Source organism: Cololabis saira, chromosome 1 (genome assembly GCF_033807715.1).
Source record: "Cololabis saira isolate AMF1-May2022 chromosome 1, fColSai1.1, whole genome shotgun sequence".
In the NCBI taxonomy this organism is placed as follows: Eukaryota; Metazoa; Chordata; class Actinopteri; order Beloniformes; family Belonidae; genus Cololabis; species Cololabis saira.
In genome coordinates, this window is record NC_084587.1 from 13,702,622 (window position 1) to 13,724,730 (window position 22,109).

Genomic DNA, 22,109 nt, shown 5'->3' on the forward strand with positions numbered 1-22,109 from the left:
CCCATTAATGCAAACCATGAAAAAAAAAATCAGATCACTCAAATGAACGACGATCATACAGTACAGCTGTATCTCATGGTCCAGAATGTATGATATTATATTAATCTATTATACCATATTATATTACATGTTGTTATTTCATATTAGCGTACCCAGTAATATAGCATATTGTATTATTGCATTGTATGTTGCTTCATTTCATATATTTTTGACTGTATTATATTGTAAAATGATATATCATAGCGATTGCATTATTATATAATTTCAATTTATAACACTAATATACAATTCCTCACACACACACTCCTTCCAAATGTTTCTTTTTTTTCTCCATTATGACAATTGTATGCTGTCATCCATTATGTTTTTTGTTTTTAAGCTTGTTATGTCTGTTATTCAAATATATTAATACATTCATTAATATGCTATACTGTATTTTGTATTGTGTATATTGTGTGTGTGTGTGTGTGTGTATATATATATATATATATATATATATATATATATATATATATATATATAGTGTGTGTGTGTGTGTGTGTGTGTGTGTGTGTGTGTATACCTGAAGTGTGACTACCTGCAGAACGTATTTTAGCATGAAAGCTTGCATATTTAACGTACATCAAGCATCCTGTATCATAGCTACATGTCTGCCGTTTGTAACAAAGCAAACCGCGTGAAAATCGGTTGAAAATCAAGTGAGTTATAGTTATTTTACTTATGCAGACACCTCCTTCCACAATAGAAGTGAACGCTCTAGAGTTAAAGCGATACCGATCCAAGATGGCGGCCACGCCCGACGTTCTCAGGCAGTCAATGCGGCGCCTCGACCAAGATGGCGGCCGCGCTGAACATCAGCCCCTCCCCCCGCGGGAGCTGCGCGCGCAAACTCCACTCAAATTCAAAAGTTATGGCAGAAAATCGGGACAACCAATCAGAAGAAGGGGAAAGAGAAAAGTAATGTGCGTCGTCACAGGACAGAGACGAACATTTTGATGTAAAAAAAAACACAAAAATTGCTGACAAAAATTTTGGAATATCAAGCCAGGCTTGAACTCTCGACCTCTGGCAGCAAAGACCGCAATAATCTGGCTGAGCTAAGTCTCAGCTATTCCTTTCATTTGACCTACTGGGTTAGGATAGACCAACATAGCGATAAAATGTCTGGAACTTTTTTTTCCTAATTTTTTAAATATTTGTAAGTTATAAATATTAGTAAAACCCTACTATTTAAATTATTACTTTTTTTGTAACCATTCTGCCAAGGTTGTAACCGGGCTGAGCCGGGAATATTTCTGAAGTCACCACATTACAGGGAGCTGATTGGTCGGGGGGCGGGGCCGTCATCACCCTACTCGCCACTGATTGGTCGGGGGGCGGGGCCGTCATCACCCTACTCGCCACTGATTGGTCGGGGGGCGGGGCCACCATCACCCTACTCGCCACTGATTGGTCAGGGGGCGGGGCCGGCAGACGTTTGAATCAGGAAGCGGGAGTCAGCGCGAGAGCGACTGGCGGCTCGCGGCAATTTTATTATAAAAAAAGGACAACCAATCAGAAGAAGGGGCGGGGCTAATTCAGGCCAATGAAGTTCAAGGACTCCATAAAGAATCTGATGACACCACCCACGACTCTCTATGTCAAACCATTCAAAAGTTATAGCAGAAAATCGGGACAACCAATCAGAAGAAGGGGCGGGGCTAATTAAGGCCAACTAAGCTTAAGGACTCATTACAGAATCCCATGACACCACCCACGACTTCCTATGTCAAACCATTCAAAAGTTATGGCAGATAAAAGTATTCTAGGGGGGGCTGTTGAGCCGTTAGGCCACGCCCATTAATGCAAACCAAGAAATATCAAATTTATCGCCAAGTCTGTCTTGCATGCAAAATTTGGTGACTTTTGGAGAACTATCAAATATGGACCAATCACATGAAGGGGGGGGCGCGCCTTTTGGCGTCTAGCGTCGCCACGGTAACACTTTTGAAAGAGAAAAGTAATGCGTGGTGTTGTGCGTCGCCCATGTGAAATCTGGACTTATAAATGTATGAATATTTTGTGATTTTGAGGACCTGTAAAACCAGACTTTGCCCCTTCTTCCTGAAGTCCTGCGACCCCCTGCTGCTAACTCCTGGTTATCTCGGCCTGGGTCGAGATAGCCCGTTTACGACCCCCACGGCATGGCCGGAGATCAAAACAAGGACCCAGCAGGGTTTCTGCCAGGGAAAACAGACTTCCTTGGGGTTTTATGACACCTAAGCAGGGGTCGGGATGCAGCGGAGCCCTAAAACCAGACCTCAAAATGGTACTGCTTCTTTGAACCCCCCCCCCCTTTTCCGCTTTAATGTGCCTCATAAAATGGCGCCGTTGCCTGAACTACAACCCCCAGCATGCCTTGCGGGGGGGGGGGTGGCGCCTACAAGCGCGCGCATCCAATCGCAATGAGGCACCGATGACGTCACTGCAGCGCGCGTAGGATCAAAACCCCTGCCGCTGCTTCTCCTCTCCTCTCTTCCGATCACCCTCTCATCCGAGCTGGATCGTTTGGCTCTGGGCCAAGATCCCATCTCCCTTTCTCCCCCCGGCTGGGGGGAGGTGTAAGGCCCCATCGGGCCGCTCCGGTGGACCTGCAGCCCGTTGAAGCCGCGGTGCACGGAGCCGCCCCCATCAGCTCCCGGTCTCAACTTTTCATCCAGAGTCCTGCTTCACGTGTCCCCGGTCCCTGGGAGCTGGAAAGGGGGGGGAAGCCGCTCCGAAGCTCGGCCCCGGCCCAGGGTGAGACCCGTTCTTCTTTCCTAACCTCTCTCTCTGCTCTTAAAACTTCACCTGAAAGGACCTGTGGACAGCCTGCCCCGCGCAGAACCGAGACGCATCCCGCTGCCCGTCCCGGGGCCACGCGCTCAGGCCGACGGGCACCAGCACTCAGAAGAAGTAGACTGGCCCCGCGCGCCCCCGAGACGACGTGATAGCCTCCGGACCGGAGCCGGAGCGCCGGCTGCTTCAGCTGTACCCCCGTCCTCTCGTGATTCCAGAGTCAGGAGGAGGAGCGGGAGAGGCGGGAGGACTCTCTGGGATCGGACTCCGACCAAAGACCCGGCAGGAACCCCTGATCGGCACCCGGAGACCCGAGGAGGCGTGAGGTTTTGAGACCTGGGTGTATGAGTTTAACTGGGAGTGTTACAGAGCTAAATCTGTGTTCAGAGCTGAGATTACACCACCATCATTATAAGGACTGTTTTCATTAATTTGTAGTCACTACTTTCTGCTAGTCATTCATGTTTTAAAGCGCTGTTTTCTGCAGTTGATCACGGTTTAACACCGGGATCACCATCCGTTCTAATTGCACGTGGCCAAGAGGGCGCGTCCATCTTTAAAAGACCACAGGAGCCCCGTTTGAACTGTAGATGTTCTGTATCTTCGTTATTATTGCTTGATTTCTTTTCTTTTTCATTCCATGCATTTAACGTTTATGTTTCATTTTATTGATTGTTGTTTTTCTAGTTAATTAATTGTTTTACGGATACTTAAGCCATTTCTGCCATCAGATTTATTTGGGTGTTGCGTTTATCATCTTTTGACACCCGTATGTAAATAAATTCTGATTGATTTCTTTATGAGTGGTTGTGTTATTTCATGCAAGATTTGGTCACAAATTGATTTGTTTAAGCAGAGCCTAGTGTTCGGATATCACGCCTTCACTGTTATTCTGTAAGATTTGCTGTTCTGCAGGATAATTCAAATCATAATGAGACTGATTTTCTGCTGTTAGTTATCGAATTCCACCGGAAGTAAGGCCCCGGCGGTGGTGCCCCTACGAGAATTATCATTTTTGATAATACAATTTGATAAATAGTCAACTTTATTAATTATTAATAATTCTTTAATAGAATTATCATTAGCCTTGATAACTGGACAGCCAAGCTACCTATGAGTTGCACAACAGTGGTGTCGCAGGATGTAGATGCACATTTTGATGTATAACACACCTGGGTGCACGTTACGGTTCGGGCTGAATTAACTGCCGAAGGAATGGCATAAATTTCGCCAAAATTACACAATTTATTCAAAATGGCCGACATCCTGTTCGGTTTCGGCCATGGCTCCAAGAGACTTTTCTTTAAGTTGTGCCATGATACAGGTGTGTAGCGATTCTCGTGCATGTACGTCAAACCGTATTGTGGGGCTTGAGGCACAAAGTTTTCCGGGGGGCGCTGTTGAGCCATTTTGCCACGCCCATTAATGCAAACCATGAAATATCAAATTTATCTCCAGGCCTGGCTTGCGTGCCAAATTTGGTGCCTTTTGGGGAACTATCAAATATGGACCAATCAGATGAAGGGGGGGTGCGCTTGTTGGTGTCTAGCGTCGCCACGGTAACACTTTTCAAAGAGAAAAGTAATGCGTGTAGTCGCAGGATGGAGACGCACATTTTGATGTATAACACATCTGGGTTCACGATACGGTTCGGGCTGAATTAACTCTCGAAGGAATGGCATATATTGCTCCAAAATTACGCAATTAATTCAGAATGTTCAAAATGGCCGACTTCCTGTTCGGTTTCGGCCATGGCGCCAAGAGACTTTTCTTTTAGTTGCGACATAATACAGGAGTGTACCGATTTTCATTCATGTACGTCAAACCGTATTATGGGGCTTGAGGCACAAAGTTTTTTCTGTCGAACCAATCAGATGAAGGGTGGGCGCGCTTTTTGGCGTCTAGCGCCGCCACGGTAACGCTTTTGAAAGAGAAAAGTAATGCGTGTTGTCGCAGGATGGAGACGCACATTTTGATGTATAACACACTTGGGGGCACGTTACGGTTCGGGCTGAATTAACTTTCGAAGGAATGGCATAAATTTCGCCAAAATGACACGACTAATTCAAAATGGCCGACTTCCTGTTCGGTTTCGGGCATGACGCCAAGAGACTTTTCTTTCAGTTGCGCCATGATACAGGTGTGTACCGATTTTCGTGCATGTACGTCAAACCGTATCGTGGGGCTTGAGGCACAAAGTTTTCAAGGGGGCGCTGTTGAGCCATTTTGCCACGCCCATTAATGCAAACCATTAAATATCAAATTTTTCGCCAGGCCTGACTAGGGTGCAAAATTTGGTGACTTTTTGGGCACGTTTAGGGGGGCAAAAAGGCCCTCCTTTCGTCAGAAAAATAATAATAATAATAATAATAATAATAATAACGCGAAGAATTCCTACAGATACAATAGGGCCTTCGCACTGAAGGTGCTCGGGCCCTAATTAAAGCTGCAAGCAGCGATGAACGGGCCCTCGCACTCACGGCCACCGCCCCCATAAGCATATCAGAAATGACACCACCCACGACTTCCTATGTCAAACCATTCAAAAGTTATAGCAGAAAAAATGAACAACCAATCAGAAGAAGGGGCGGGGCTAAATCAGGCCAATGAAGGTCAATGACTCCATACAGAGTCTGATGACACCACCCACGACTCTCTATGTCAAACCATTCAAAAGTTATAGCAGAAAATCGGGACAGCCAATCAGAAGAAGGGGCGGGGCTAATTCAGGCCAATGAAAGTCAAGGACTCCATACAGAATCTTATGACACCACCCAGGACTCTATGTCAAACCATTCCAAAGTTATAGCAGAAAATCGGGACAACCAATCAGAAGAAGGGGCGGGGTTAATTTTCACCAATTATGGTCAAGGACTCTATACAGAGTCCCATGACACCACCCACGACTCTTTATGTCAAACCTTTCAAAAGTTATAGCAGGAAATAGGGACAACCAATCAGAAGAAGGGGCGGGGCTAATTCAGGCCAATGAAGGTCAAGGACTCAATACAGAGTCCCATGACACCACCCACGACTGTTTATGTCAAACCTTTCAAAAGTTATGGCAGAGAAAAGTATTCTAGGGGGCGCTGTTGAGCCGTTAGGCCACGCCCATTAATGCACACCATGAAACATCAAATTTATCGCCAGGCCTGCCTTGCATGCAAAATTCGGTGACTTTTGGGGAACTATCAAATATGGACCAATCAGATGAAGGGGGGCGCACTTTTTGGCGTCGAGTGTTGCCACGGTAACACTTTTGAATGAGAAAAGTAATGCGCGTCGTCGCAAGATGGAGACGCATATTTTGATGTTAAAAAAAAACACAAAAATTTCTGACAATAAACTTTGCATTGTGCTGGGATCGAACCCGCGACCTCTCACATGAAAGACGGTGACGTTACCCCTGTGCCACGAATCAGCTTGGCCCTTTTCTGACTGACTGATTGAGGACAGACCAACATAGCGATATAATCTGAATCCCGAATTGTTTTTTCGTAATTTTTAAAATATTTGTAAGATATAAATATTAGTAAAACCCCACTATTTGTGCTTTTGTGAATAGCATGTTCCAGTCTTTACTTCCTAGACACACACATTGCATGGAAGGGAGCGTTTGATTTATTGTTCACATAACATTACTTTTATTTTTTCACAACCAAACCACGCACTTTATTTATGTCATTTGCACCGGGCAAGGACAAAAAATAAATGATTCCACCAAAATTGCAGAGATTTTTGTGGTTGGCTGACACATTACCAGCATATTTCAAATATGTCAAACCATTCAAAAGTTATAGTCAGAAAATATGGACAACCAATCAGAAGAAGGGGCGGGGCTAATTAAGGCCAACGAAGCTTAAGGACTCTTTACAGAGTCCCATGACACCACCCACGACTCTCTATGTTAAACCATTCCAAAGTTATAGCAGAAAATCGGGACAACCAATCAGAAGAAGGGGCGGGGCTAATTAAGGCCAACGAAGCTTAAGGACTCATCACAGAGTCCCATGACACCACCCACAACTCTCTATGTCAAACCATTCAAAAGTTATGGCAGAGAAAAGTTTTCTAGGGGGCGCTGTTGAGCCATTAGGCCACGCCCATTAAGACCAACATAGCGATAAAATGTCTGGAACTTTTTTTTCCTAATTTTTTAAATATTTGTAAGGTATAAATATTAGTAAAACACTACTATTTTTATTACTTTTTCTGTAACCATTTACCGAGGTTCTAACCGGGCTGAGCACGGGTCTATTTCTGACGTCACCATATTACAGGCAGCTGATTGGTCGGGGAGCGGGGCCGTCACCTACTCGCCACTGATTGGTCGGGGGGCGGGGCCGTCATCACCCTACTCGCCACTGATTGGTCGGGGGGCGGGGCCGTCATCACCCTACTCGCCACTGATTGGTCGGGGGGCGGGGCCGTCATCACCCTACTCGCCACTGATTGGTCGGGGGGCGGGGCCGGCAGACGTTTGAATCAGGAAGCGGGACTCTCTATGTCAAACCATTCCAAAGTTATAGCAGAAAATCGGGACAACCAATCAGAAGAAGGGGCGGGGCTAATTAAGCCCAACGAAGCTTACAGAGTCCCATGACACCAACCACGACTTCCTATGTCAAACCATTCAAAAGTTATGGCAGATAAAAGTATTCTAGGGGGCGCTGTTGAGCCGTTAGGCCACGCCCATTAATGCAAACCATGAAATATCAAAGTTATCACCAAGTCTGGCTTGCATGCAAAATTTGGTGACTTTTGGAGAACTATCAAATATGGACCAATCACATGAAGGGGGGGCGCGCCTTTTGGCGTCTAGCGTCGCCACGGTAACACTTTTGAAAGAGAAAAGTAATGCGTGGTGTCGCAGGATGTAGACGCACATTTTGATGTATAACACACCTGGGTGCACGTTACGGTTCGGGCTGAATTAACTGCCGAAGGAATGGCATAAATTTCGCCAAAATGATACAATTTATTCAAAATGGCCGACATCCTGTTCGGTTTCGGCCATGGCTCCAAGAGACTTTTCTTTAAGTTGTGCCATGATACAGGTGTGTAGCGATTTTCGTGCATGTACGTCAAACCGTATTGTGGGGCTTGAGGCACAAAGTTTTCCGGGGGGCACTGTTGAGCCATTTTGCCACGCCCATTAATGCAAACCATGAAATATCAAATTTATCGCCAGGCCTGGCTTGCATGCCAAATTTGGTGCCTTTTGGGGAACTATCAAATATGGACCAATCAGATGAAGGGGGGGTGCGCTTGTTGGCGTCTAGCGTCGCCACGGTAACACTTTTCAAAGAGAAAAGTAATGCGTGTAGTCGCAGGATGGAGACGCACATTTTGATGTATAACACATCTGGGTTCACGATACGGTTCGGGCTGAATTAACTCTCGAAGGAATGGCATATATTGCTCCAAAATTACGCGATTAATTCAGACTGTTCAAAATGGCCGACTTCCTGTTCGGTTTCGGCCATGGCGCCAAGAGACTTTTCTTTTAGTTGCGAGATGATACAGGAGTGTACCGATTTTCGTTCAGGTACGTCAAACCGTATTATGGGGCTTGAGGCGCAAAGTTTTTTCTGTCTGAAGCAACGAGATGAAGGGTGGGCGCGCTTTTTGCCGTCTAGCGTCGCCACGGTAACGCTTTTGAAAGAGAAAAGTAATGCGTGTGGTCGCAGGAGGGAGACGCACATTTTGATGTATAACACACCTGGGGGCACGTTACGGTTCGGGCTGAATTAACTTTCGAAGGAATGGCATAAATTTCGCCAAAATGACACGATTAATTCAAAATGGCCGACTTCCTGTTCGGTTTCGGCCATGTCGCCAAGAGACTTTTGTTTAAGTTGTCCCATGATACAGGTGTGTACCGATTTTCGTGCATGTACGTCAAACCGTATCGTGGGGCTTGAGGCACAAAGTTTTCAAGGGGGCGCTGTTGAGCCATTTTACCACGCCCATTAATGCAAACAATTAAATATCAAATTTTTCGCCAGGCCTGACTTGGGTGCAAAATTTGGTGACTTTTTGGGCATGTTAAGGGGGGCAAAAGGGCCATCACTTTGTCAGAAGAAAAATAATAATAATATTAATAATAAAAATTCCTGCAAATACAATAGGGCCTTCGCACTGCAAGTGCTCGGGCCCTAATAAAAATTCCTGCAAATACAATAGGGCCTTCGCACTGCAAGTGCTCGGGCCCTAATAATAAAAATTCCTGCAAATACAATAGGGCCTTCGCACTGCAAGTGCTCGGGCCCTAATAATAATTAAAGCTGCAAGCAGCGATGAACGGGCCCTCGCACTCACGGCCACCGCCCCCCATAAGTATCAGAAATGACACCACCCACGACTTCCTATGTCAAACCATTAAAAAGTTATAGCAGAAAAAAGGGACAACCAATCAGAAGAAGGGGCGGGGCTAATTCAGGCCAATGAAGGTCAAGGACTCCATAAAGAATCTGATGACACCAGACACGACTCTCTATGTCAAACCATTCCAAAGTTATAGCAGAAAATCGGGACAACCAATCAGAAGAAGGGGCGGGGCTAATTAAGGCCAACGAAGCTCAAGGACTCCATACAGAATCTGATGACACCACCCACGACTCTCTATGTCAAACCATTCAAAAGTTATAGCAGAAAATCGGGACAACCAATCAGAAGAAGGGGCGGGGCTAATTAAGGCCAACGAAGCTCAAAGACTCCATACAGAGTCCCATGACACCACCCACAACTTCCTATGTCAAACCATTCAAAAGTTATGGCAGAGAAAAGTATTCTAGGGGGCGCTGTTGAGCCGTTAGGCCACGCCCATTAATGCAAACCATGAAATATCAAATTTATCGCCAAGTCTGTCTTGCATGCCAAATTTGGTGACTTTTGGAGAACTATCAAATATGGACCAATCAGATTTCAAAATGGCCGACTTCCTGTTCGGTTTCGGCCATGGCTCCAAGAGACTTTTCTTTTGAGTTGTGCCATGATACAGGTGTGTAGCGATTTTCGTGCATGTACGTCAAACCGTATTGTAGGGCTTGAGGAACAAAGTTTTCCGGGGGGCGCTGTTGAGCCATTTTGCCACGCCCATTAATGCAAACCATGAAATATCAAATTTATCGCCAGGCCTGGCTTGCATGCCAATTTTGGTGCCTTTTGGGGAACTATCCAATATGGACCAATCAAATGAAGGGGGGGCACGCTTTTTGGCGTCTAGCGTCGCCACGGTAACACTTTTGAAAGAGAAAAGTAATGCGTGTAGTCGCAGGATGGAGACGCACATTTGTACGTATAACACATCTGGGTTCACGATACGGTTCGGGCCGTATTAATTCTCGAAGGAATGGCATATATTGCTCCAAAATTACGTGATTAATTCAGAATGTTCAAAATGGCCGACTTCCTGTTCGGTTTCGGCCATGGCGCCAAGAGACTTTTCTTTAAGTTGCGACATGATACAGGTGTGTACCGATTTTCGTTCATGTACGTCACACCGTATTCTGGGGCTTGAGGCGCAAAGTTTTTTCGGTCTGAACCAACCAGATGAAGGGTGGGCGCGCTTTTTGGCGTCTAGCGTCGCCACGGTAACGCTTTTGAAAGAGAAAAGTAATGCGTGTTGTCGCAGGATGAAGACGCACATTTTGATGTATAACACACTTGGGGGCACGTTACGGTTCGGGCCGTATTAACTGCCGAAGGAATGGCATAAATTGCGCCAAAGTGACACGATTAATTCAAAATGGCCGACTTCCTGTTCGGTTTCTCGACATGACGCCCAGAGACTTTTCTTTAAGTTGCCCCATGATACAGGTGTGTACCGATTTTCGTGCATGTACGACAAACCGCATTGTGGGGCTTGAGGCACAAAGTTTTCAAGGGGGCGCTGTTGAGCCATTTTACCACGCCCATTAATGCAAACCCTTAAATATAAAATTTTTCGCCAGGCCTGACTTGCATGCAAAATTTGGTGACTTTTTGGGCACGTTTAGGGGGGCAAAAAGGCCTTCCTTTTGTCAGAACAATAAGAAGAAGAAGAAGAATAATTCCTGCAATTACAATAGGGCCTTCGCACTGCAAGTGCTCGGGCCCTAATTAAAGCTGCAAGCAGCAATGAACGGGCCCTCGCACTCACGTCAACCGCCCCCCATAAGCATATCAGAAATGACACCACCCACGACTTCCTATGTCAAACCCTTCAAAAGTTATAGCAGAAAAAAGGGACGACCAGTCAGAAGAAGGGGCGGGGCTAATTCAGGGCAAAGAAGATCAAGGACTCATTACAGAGTCCCATGACACCACCCACGACTCTCTATGTCAAAACATTCAAAAGTTATAGCAGAAAATAGGGACAACCAATCAGAAAAAGGGACTGGGCTAATTGTCACCAATTATGGTCAAGGACTCAATGCCGAGTCCCATGACACCACCCACGACTCTCTATGTCAAACCTTTCAAAAGTTATGGCAGAAAAAAGTATTCTAGGGGGCGCTGTTGAGCCGTGAGGACACGCCCATTAATGCAAACCATGAAAAAAAAAATCAGATCACTCAAATGAACGACGATCATACAGTACAGCTGTATCTCATGGTCCAGAATGTATGATATTATATTAATCTATTATACCATATTATATTACATGTTGTTATTTCATATTAGCGTACCCAGTAATATAGCATATTGTATTATTGCATTGTATGTTGCTTCATTTCATATATTTTTGACTGTATTATATTGTAAAATTATATATCATAGCGATTGCATTATTATATAATTTCAATTTATAACACTAATATACAATTCCTCACACACACACTCCTTCCAAATGTTTCTTTTTTTTCTCCATTATGACAATTCTATGCTGTCATCCGTTATGTTTTTTGTTTTTAAGCTTGTTATGTCTGTTATTCAAATATATTAATACATTCATTAATATGCTATACTGTATTTTGTATTGTGTATATTGTGTGTGTGTGTGTGTGTGTGTATATATATATATATATATATATATATATATATATATATATATATATATATATATATATATATATATATATATATATATATATATATATATATATATATATATATATGTGTGTGTGTGTGTGTGTGTGTATACCTGAAGTGTGACTACCTGCAGAACGTATTTTAGCATGAAAGCTTGCATATTTAACGTACATCAAGCATCCTGTATCATAGCTACATGTCTGCCGTTTGTAACAAAGCAAACCGCGTGAAAATCGGTTGAAAATCAAGTGAGTTATAGTTATTTTACTTATGCAGACACCTCCTTCCACAATAGAAGTGAACGCTCTAGAGTTAAAGCGATACCGATCCAAGATGGCGGCCACGCCCGACGTTCTCAGGCAGTCAATGCGGCGCCTCGACCAAGATGGCGGCCGCGCTGAACATCAGCCCCTCCCCCCGCGGGAGCTGCGCGCGCAAACTCCACTCAAATTCAAAAGTTATGGCAGAAAATCGGGACAACCAATCAGAAGAAGGGGAAAGAGAAAAGTAATGTGCGTCGTCACAGGACAGAGACGAACATTTTGATGTAAAAAAAACACAAAAATTGCTGACAAAAATTTTGGCATATCAAGCCAGGCTTGAACTCTCGACCTCTGGCAGCAAAGACCGCAATAATCTGGCTGAGCTAAGTCTCAGCTATTCCTATTATTTGACCTACTGGCTTAGGACAGACCAACATAGCGATAAAATGTCTGGAACTTTTTTTTCCTAATTTTTTAAATATTTGTAAGTTATAAATATTAGTAAAACCCTACTATTTAAATTATTACTTTTTCTGTAACCATTCTGCCAAGGTTGTAACCGGGCTGAGCCGGGAATATTTCTGAAGTCACCACATTACAGGGAGCTGATTGGTCGGGGGGCGGGGCCGTCATCACCCTACTCGCCACTGATTGGTCGGGGGGCGGGGCCGTCTTCACCCTACTCGCCACTGATTGGTCGGGGGGCGGGGCCGCCATCACCCTACTCGCCACTGATTGGTCAGGGGGCGGGGCCGGCAGACGTTTGAATCAGGAAGCGGGAGTCAGCGCGAGAGCGACTGGCGGCTCGCGGCAATTTTATTATAAAAAAAGGACAACCAATCAGAAGAAGGGGCGGGGCTAATTCAGGCCAACGAAGCTTAAGGACTCATTACAGAGTCCCATGACACCACCCACGACTCTCTATGTGAAACCATTCAAAAGTTATGGCAGAGAAAAGTATTCTAGGGGGCGCTGTTGAGCCGTTAGGCCACGCCCATTAATGCAAACCATGAAATATCACATTTATCGCCAGGCCTGGCTTGCATGCAAATTTTGGTGACTTTTGGAGAACTATCAAATATGGACCAATCAGATGAAGGGTGGGTGCGCTTTTTCGCGTCTAGCGTCGCCACGGTAACACTTTTGAAAGAGAAAAGTAATGCGTGGTGTCGCACGATGGAGACGCACATTTTGGTGTATAACACACCTGGGTGCACGTTACGGTTCGGGCTGAATTAACTGCCGAAGGAATGGCATAAATTGTGCCAAAATTACACAATTAATTCAAAATGGCTGACTTCCTGTTCGGTTTCGGCCATGGCTCCAAGAGACTTTTCTTTAAGTTGCGACATGATACAGGTGTGTACCGATTTTCGTGCATGTACGTCAAACCGTATTGTGGGGCTTGAGGCACAAAGTTTTCCGGGGGGCGCTGTTGAGCCATTTTGCCACGCCCATTAATGCAAACCATGAAATATCAAATTTATCGCCAGGCCTGGCTTGCATGCCAAATTTGGTGCCTTTTGGGGAACTATCAAATATGGACCAATCAGATGAAGGGGGGGTGCGCTTGTTGGCGTCTAGCATCGCCACGGTAACACTTTCGAAAGAGAAAAGTAATGCGTGTAGTCGCAGGATGGAGACGCACATTTTGATGTATAACACATCTGGGTTCACGATACGGTTCGGGCTGAATTAACTCTCGAAGGAATGGCATATATTGCTCCAAAATTACGCAATTAATTCAGAATGTTCAAAATGGCCGACTTCCTGTTCGGTTTCGGCCATGGCGCCAAGAGACTTTTCTTTAAGTTGTGCCATGATACAGGTGTGTAGCGATTTTCGTGCATGTACGTCAAACCGTATTGTGGGGCTTGAGGCACAAAGTTTTCCGGGGGGCGCTGTTGAGCCATTTTGCCACGCCCATTAATGCAAACCATTAAATACCAAATTTTTCACCAGGCCTGGCTTGGGTGCAAAATTTGGTGCCTTTTGGGGAACTATCAAATATGGACCAATCAGATGAAGGGGGGGTGCGCTTGTTGGCGTCTAGCGTCGCCACGGTAACACTTTGGAAAGAGAAAAGTAATGCGTGTAGTCGCAGGATGGAGACGCACATTTTGATGTATAACACATCTGGGTTCACGATACGGTTCGAGCTGAATTAACTCTCGAAGGAATGGCATATATTGCTCCAAAATTACGCAATTAATTCAGAATGTTCATAATGGCCGACTTCCTGTTCGGTTTCGGCCATGGCGCCAAGAGACTTTTCTTTTAGTTGTGACATGATACAGGAGTGTGCCAACTTTCGTTCATGTACGTCAAACCGTATTATGGGGCTTGAGGCGCAAAGTTTTTTCTGTCTGAACCAACCAGATGAAGGGTGGGCGCGCTTTTTGGCGTCTAGCGTCGCCACGGTAACGCTTTTGAAAGAGAAAAGTAATGCGGGTGGTCGCAGGAGGGAGACGCACATTTTGATGTATAACACACCTGGGTGCACGTTACGGTTCGGGCTGAATTAACTTTCGAAGGAATGGCATAAATTTCGCCAAAATGACGCGACTAATTCAAAATGGCCGACTTCCTGTTCGGTTTCGGGCATGACGCCAAGAGACTTTTCTTTAAGTTGTCCCATGATACAGGTGTGTACCGACTTTGGTGCATGTACGTCAAACCGTATCGTGGGGCTTGAGGCACAAAGTTTTCAAGGGGGCGCTGTTGAGCCATTTTGCCACGCCCATTAATGCAAACCATTAAATATCAAATTTTTCGCCAGGCCTGGCTTGCATGCAAAATTTGGTGACTTTTTGGGCATGTTAAGGGGGGCAAAAAGGCCTTCACTTTGTCAGGAAAATAATAATAATAATAATAATAATAATAATAAAAATTCCTGCAAATACAATAGGGCCTTCGCACTGCAAGTGCTCGGGCCCTAATAATAATAATAAAAATTCCTGCAAATACAATAGGGCCTTCGCACTGCAAGTGCTCGGGCCCTAAAAAAATACAAATAATTCCTACAGATACAATAGGGCCTTCGCACTGAAGGTGCTCGGGCCCTAATAATAATAAAAAATTCTGAATTTCATAATCCTTCATCCTGACAGATCCTTTTAGCTTGAGTTTGTACCTTAACCCACAAATAGACGTGCTGTGAATTTAACATGAGGCCATAATGAGTCATTTCTTTTTGTCAACAGATTTCAACACCAGAAGGGTAGACTCGCATTCATGTGCCCATCTGAAAACTAACCAGCTGGCTTTAATCACTTCAACCGTCTCTCAGTATGAGAACGACATGTATAAAAGTAAAATAAACCAGTTTAATTTGTGATCACATCCGGATATATGCTTTACCTCTGATTACACAACTTCAAACAAGATTACTAGCTGTTCTTACTCTAATCTGACAACTCTACCTGAGGCTTCAGATCTATGAGGCAAATATTCTTTCTCTCTCCCGTTTCCTGTCTTCTGTTCTTTCATTTCCCCTCAGCATTTTGTTTCCCTGAAATTACAAAGTTAGCTGCAAGCTCTTCCCTAGGCATTGTGCTCTAATTCCTTCCCTTCACATGTTCCCGAACTAGTCTCGCTTTCTTTTTTCTCTCTCCACTACAACTGCCAAGTATTCTAATATATGGAAGAAATAGTTCAATGGCATTGCTCCCTGTTTTTTTTTTCTGACCCTCTCTCCGTCAATCTCTTCAATCCTCCCCCTTCTCCTCTGTTATGGCACTGGTTCATCCTCATGTATATTTATGCTACAAAGCTGGAGAGTCAGGGAGACTTAAAATGAAAACTCCAACTAGAGAGAGCCTGTATGCTCGTTTTTCCAGGGTGTGTGCGTGCACAGGAATGTGTGCAATTGGTGTGTGTGATAGTGGGAGTCAATATGCACGTTTTATATATCCTCTTTGAATACAAGCATCTTTTTCTATATTCGGAGGTCATATTCCACTCCACTTCACCAGCCGCTCCATGTTTCCTGCTTTATTCTTTTCTTAAGGCTAACAACTTCCTCTCATCTCCTGCCAAGCTTTCAGCGATGGACAGGTGACTCATTTTTCATCAGTGACTGACAGGACATGTGGAAGTGAAAGAGGCATTTTAATTTAAAGCAGTGATTCAGGAAACAGCCTTCCGCAGAGAGGGATAGACCCACATAAAAACACTTTTCTATTTTGTATACCCCGTGGCTGCAGCGAGACAGAAACATCCCACTTTCCTGAGCTTGTGCACATCAGTCCACCTCAAATTCAGACCTGAAATGCTTTTTTCTCATATAAATATTGCATTCTCACACAACTTTGGACTTTGTGTGTGCAAATACTCCACTTTTACATGTAAACAAGACCGCAAAAGAACGCCTGTCCATCTCTCTAGTCCTGCTCATACAAGCATGCGTTGAAACAACAGCTGTATTGAGAGGCGGGCGGCATGGCTGACTCTCCTTTAGTTTCCCTAAGAGGAGGAACGTGGGAAAAGAGGAATAAGTGCCATTCATCTTTTCACTGCCTCTTTCAATACTTCTCTTTCTCACTCTCTCACCCCTCCTCTTTCCCTCTTTCACACCATGTCTTTGTTCCCTTAAATGGTCTCTTTTGCCTAAACCTCCATTCAGAAATGCTCTCTCGTCGTACCCCAACACATGTGCACTTGATGCAAGCACAAAGAGGCATTACACTTATAAACACACACAGACACTCTTCCAAAAATCTTTTCAGTGCACTCATGTCTGAAAGAGAATCCTCTGAAATACTCTCTTGGAGAAATCCTTTCCTGAGTTCTCCAAACACAAGAAAATCGCCCTTATTTGTACCGCGCTCCCAACAATTACCAGTTTTATACTTTGCTACCAGAATATATAAATCTCATCCTACACATTAATTTCTCTTCTCTATGATACTCTATCTGATATACATTATCCCACAGTCCTCATCCCCAAATACCTTCACATCCTTGGCGTTCATGCGTGTCCCTTCTTTGCCTACAAAAATGTCATCGATATCAACCAATATGTGCCGGTCCAGACCCAAAGTAAGCTTCCTGTCTGTGAGGTAGGAAATGGCATCCACCAGGATGAGTCTGTGGAGCCAGTAGCCCAGTCCCTGGCCAAAGAGCACTCGTCTCACCCCATCGTAAAGTCCCAGGTCTTGTACCACTGTGGCCTGGAGGCCGAGGCTGAATCCTGGCCCTGAATTATCTCCGCTGCCTGCCACTGCTCCCTCCTTCGCCCGCGCATGCAGCACGGCCTGGTATGTGGAGTGATTAGAGGAGAACGAGGTCCAGTCCTCACCAGGTAACGCCCCTCGATCTGTACCTGGCTTGGTCAGGTGAAGGAGCGGTGAGCTAGACACCACGCAGCAGTCCCAAAGCACCTGGTTGGTCCTAAGCACCAGCGGTAGGCCTCGGAGTTTGAGGACAGATGGGGAATTCTCCGTGGAACGGTAGAAGCCGATGATGCCAACTCTGTACTCAGTACAATATTGATGCAACAGCTGCCTGTTCCATGTGTCTGCATGTGCATACTTCAATAGATTCTCATAAATGATGAGGGAATATCGTCCACGTCCCTTTTCTGTCAGTGCCGGGAGATCGCCCTTTCCCGAGGCAATCTCCATGCGGAACTGGAAGTGGGCCGACTCCAGTATGGCCACAATGTCTTGGCCAAGCTGGGAGTACTGCGACTCCACCAGCACCAACACCACGGGGTCGGTTTGGACATGTGTGTGCGGCGGGTTTGGAGGGTACGGGTATGGGAGGTGACGGTACGGAGACATAGAGAGCGGCTGAGCACACGCCGGCTCTGCGGATTGTCCAAGTTGCATGGAAGGCGATGAACTTGCAAAGAGAAAATAGGCAGAGAAGAGCAGAGACAGGAGGCAACAGGAAGCCAATAAGAGCAGGAGCCTACGCAAGTGGCGACGGAATCTCACAGCCACTGTCATCGCGAACCGGAAAGATGTTGCGTGTCAGAGGAATAGATGTCCTTTTATAGTTTGTGGCAGTCTAGAGAGGCTGTGCAAGAGTTCGGCGGTCCAAAGAGCCCACAGGATTGTCCGTGTATGCGAGTCAGGAGTAAATCCACTCAGGTGTATATCATGTCACCATGGCAGGTGAAAAAGGGAGCAATGGGGGAAGAGGGGTCTTTGCTGAGGAAATTCAGTCCAGGTGCTCTTCTTCAAATCCTCGCGGAGGAATCACATGCGCAGACAGAGCAAGTGATGATTAATATCTGCAGAGAAAGGGGACAAGGAGAAAAGAAGAAAAAGTAAATTTGTTGGGCAAGGTTGAACAGTATACATTAATTCTGTGTGCATGTGCTTGTGGGGAGGGTGTGTACCTAAGTTGTGTGACCCTGGGGAATGTGAGGGCACAGCTGGTAACTACAGAGCTGATTGAAAACAACTTGCATCCTCGGGGCTTAGCCAATCTCTGACACACACATGCACACACATGCAAAATGACATCCCTGTTAAAATACTACACAAAATTCAATCCTCTCAAATAAACAACAGCTGGTTGTGTGTTAATATGGCAGTGTGGGGAAGTGGATTGGAGCTCAACTAATCAGTCCCATAAAGCTCCGCTGAGAATTCTTCTAATTGTGCCAAACTCTGAGCACCTCTGTCCTATTTCTGAACTTAATCATCTAAAATACCACAAAATTAGAGTTGGAATCCTTTTGCCAAGAGCACTAATCTGGAGGGAGCCCACGACAGTACAGAGGAAATGAAGCGAAAGAATAAGAGAGTCAGAGAAAGGGAGAAGAGAGAGGAACAAAATGCAATGAATTATAGAAAGAGGCAAAAAAGACCAGGATTAGCATCTTAATGTATGTGCCGGGAGACAGGGAGAAGAAAAGATCCCACAGCATCTCTTTCTCTCTCTTTTCTCTCCTCCTATTTTGTCTCCATACTCCTCTTCTCCGCTTCTCTCAGTTTGAATATCAATAGCTCTTCCTCACATTTCCACCCCTCTTTCCTTGTTCATTGCCTTTAAGGAACACAAGGAAAGAGAAGGTCACTGAGGAGGAACTCCGGTAATTATTACATGTTAGAAAGGAAAATAAAAAAAGTGAAGGAAACCAGTTGTATTCTTTATAGCTGTGTGAGCAGGAGGACAAAACTTGTGCTGTTAGCTTTGATAAAAGGTTGCCAGTAAATGGGCATTTAAATTAGAAAACAATATCTGACAAATAAAAGGAGCAACTTTTGTCCTGTGCAAAGATATTTATACCAAAAAGGAGCTTTTTTTCACTGTCTGGCAGTTTGTTCAGCTTAGTTATCCAACTGTGAGGCTGTTCAACCTGTTACTAAAGGTATGCATGCTCTTCATTATCAAGAGCCACAGGATGGCGCTGGCACCGGATTAACACTTCACATGAAAGTTTTCTCTTCCAGTGCTAAACAACTCATATCGGTATAAAATGAAAACAGATTGTAACTGACATTTCAACTCGCACTGATCCTTATTTATTCATTGCTACTCGGTGTAAATTGTTTTTAAAGCCTGGAGGAAGATGTTACAATTTTAAACAGCCTACACAGACAATCAAGTGAGGTGTTGTGAAGCATGCACTATAAACAATTAGGATAAATAAATAAAAACGTTTAAAGGGGCACGGAAAATGTATCTTTTCTATTAGGCTGAATTCCAAGTCAAAGAAGCGTGTTAAAAAAACAAACAAGAGAATGTACAAAATGTTAAATGTTGTAGTTTAGTTTAGTTTAGTTTTTAGTTTAGTTTATTTCGGTCATGACATTACAAAAAAAGAATAAAAATAAGACAAACATCAAAATAGCTTTTACCAAATTAAAAATAAAATAAAAATGACAACAAGGAAACGAATACACTGTTCGAAGAAAACATTACAAAAAAGTTACCACAAATAACACCTAGACCGAAAAGGATGCAGAGTGAAGCGAAGCTTATTCATACCCTCAAAAGGATTATTTAAAGTAATGAAATAAAGCAAGAAGTAAGAGATAAGACTGCCAGTAAAACAAATTGCCTCCATGGGGATAACAAAGATTCCTCGAAAAAATAAGAAAGAAAAAAAAAGGTGCAGTCTACATGTTTCCTTCAATCCTTGAACAATCAAATCACCAAATAAAAGCATTTCATGCATCATCCGTCCCGCTGCCTGGCGCTGAAGTTTGTGTCGGGGAGCAGCAGCGGCTCGCCGCTTACCTCTAACCCGGGCTGGGGCGCTGTGGTGCCGGCGCGGGCTTGGCAGTGGAGCCGGTGAGGGAGAGGGAGAGGGAGAGGGATGATGCTGCTGCTGGAGCTGCTGCTGGAAATGCGTCCGCATCGCTCCCGTGATGCTGAGGCGTCGTGCCATCCTCCTCTCCACCTCTCCTAGAGCCGAAATCATCCGTTCTCGTCCCCCCCTTTCATCATCATCCTCCCTCCTTCTCTCTTTTTTCGCTGTGGCCACTTGTTCCCGAATCTCGGTTTATTAAAGTGGGTTGGAGGAGGGTGGGATTTTATAGGTGAAGGCAGCTCCGACGTGTCGGGCTGCCCGATACCGACTGGCTTGCCGTGCGTAAACGCTGTGGTCTAAGTGAGCCGACACACAAGCGGTGGCGAGCGAGTGAGTAAGCGGGGGGCGGGAGGCAGAAGCGAGAGAAAGGGAGGGAGGGAGGGAGAGGGGGTGTCGGTTTGATTGACACAAACAGCCCTTTTCTCGGGCATCAGCAATCACGGGCCGGGTAAAAGCTCACGGCCCGTTAGTTGGTGTTAGTTGGATGAGGGATGTCACACACGGATACGCACCGGTGCAAGTTGATGGTGCGCCTTGCTGATTCTCTCTCTCTCTCTCCCTCTGCTTAGACAAGTTGTTGCAGCACTCAAGGATAAATGGAAGAAAAAGGGAGGACTGTATGGATTACAGCCAGTACTCGAGTTGAGGGGGGATGAGGGGGGATGAGGGGGGATGGCATCCCCCCTGAAATAAAAACGGTCCAAGTCATCCCCCCTGTAAAACTGACATCCCCCCTTTCCATCCATTATGTCATTTCATCAATGAATGTGGTATTACTGATATTTCAACATTTAGAGTCATCACCAGAAAAATAACACCAGAAAAATAACTTATTTGACAATTTTCACCTGTTTTAAGTAAATTTTCACTTGAAATAAGTAGAAAAATCTGCCAGTTGCAAGCAAAAAAATCTTGTTCCACTGGCAGATTTGTCTGCTAATTTTAAGTCAAAATCTACTTGAAATAGATGAAAATTGTTGTTTTTTCCAGTGATGAGTCTTGTTTTAAGTGTAATGAGATTTTTTTTTACTAAAATGAGACATTTTAACTAGAAATAAGACAAATATTCTTTTTAAGATTTTGAGTTTTTGCAGTGATCCATTTTACTTACTACTTACTTTACTAATCATATGGAAGTTCAGAAAACTGTTTTTTATTGTTGTGTTTTGATGTATTTGATGTAAGCCCAGTGGATATTTAAAGCTTACAGAAGGCTGCATTTAACTGCTGCTATGTCATTCCTGCAGTATTTCTGCAGCTGTTTTGGTCAGTGCTATTATTTGTAATATATTATATTATTTGTAATCAGCACAAATTATCTGTCCCCATATGATAAAATCCACCATCCCCCCTGATTTCTTTTTTACAACTCGAGTACTGATTACAGCAAGGAGGAAAATCTATTCTGAGAAAGAGAAAGAAAGAAAAAAAAGAAAATGATAAAGACAGGTCATTCATGATCATTATTATTAAAAAATACACCTTTTTTTTCGATCCACATGTGAATCTCATTAGGCCTGCTTCTGTGAAGTGTCATCAAGCAGCCACGGCCTGTCAGTCATAGTGTTTTAACTTGATTAGGTGTTCCCTTTTCACTCTCGGCAAGTTCATCAATCTCTCTAACCTATTTGTACTGACACATTCTTACTCACGCAAACCTCAGTGGGGCTGGTGGGCCCCTCATTCACATTATAATGCTCTTACAATAGAGCTTATTTAGTATGTGTGTGTGTGCGCATGTGGTG

General features: G+C 44.5%; 1 protein-coding gene across 4 annotated transcripts in view; it reads right to left on the reverse strand.

Moving 5' to 3' along the window:
* ndst3 (N-deacetylase/N-sulfotransferase (heparan glucosaminyl) 3) overlaps positions 1–20,677 on the reverse strand; it is a 120,522-nt gene extending 99,845 nt beyond the window's left edge. For 2 of the 4 annotated variants that reach the window (XM_061743948.1, XM_061744109.1), the window contains exons 1-2: positions 20,292–20,676; positions 17,048–18,333 (exon numbers count right to left, since the gene is read on the reverse strand). In XM_061743948.1, the coding sequence (XP_061599932.1) occupies positions 17,048–18,046 (999 nt within the window). In that variant the 5' untranslated portion in view covers positions 18,047–18,333; positions 20,292–20,676. Of the gene's footprint in view, positions 1–17,047; positions 18,334–18,441; positions 18,573–20,291 lie in introns of those variants that run through there. The other 2 variants (XM_061744195.1, XM_061744024.1) reach the window with 2 other exon arrangements.
* Positions 20,678–22,109: the final 1,432 nt, after the last annotated feature.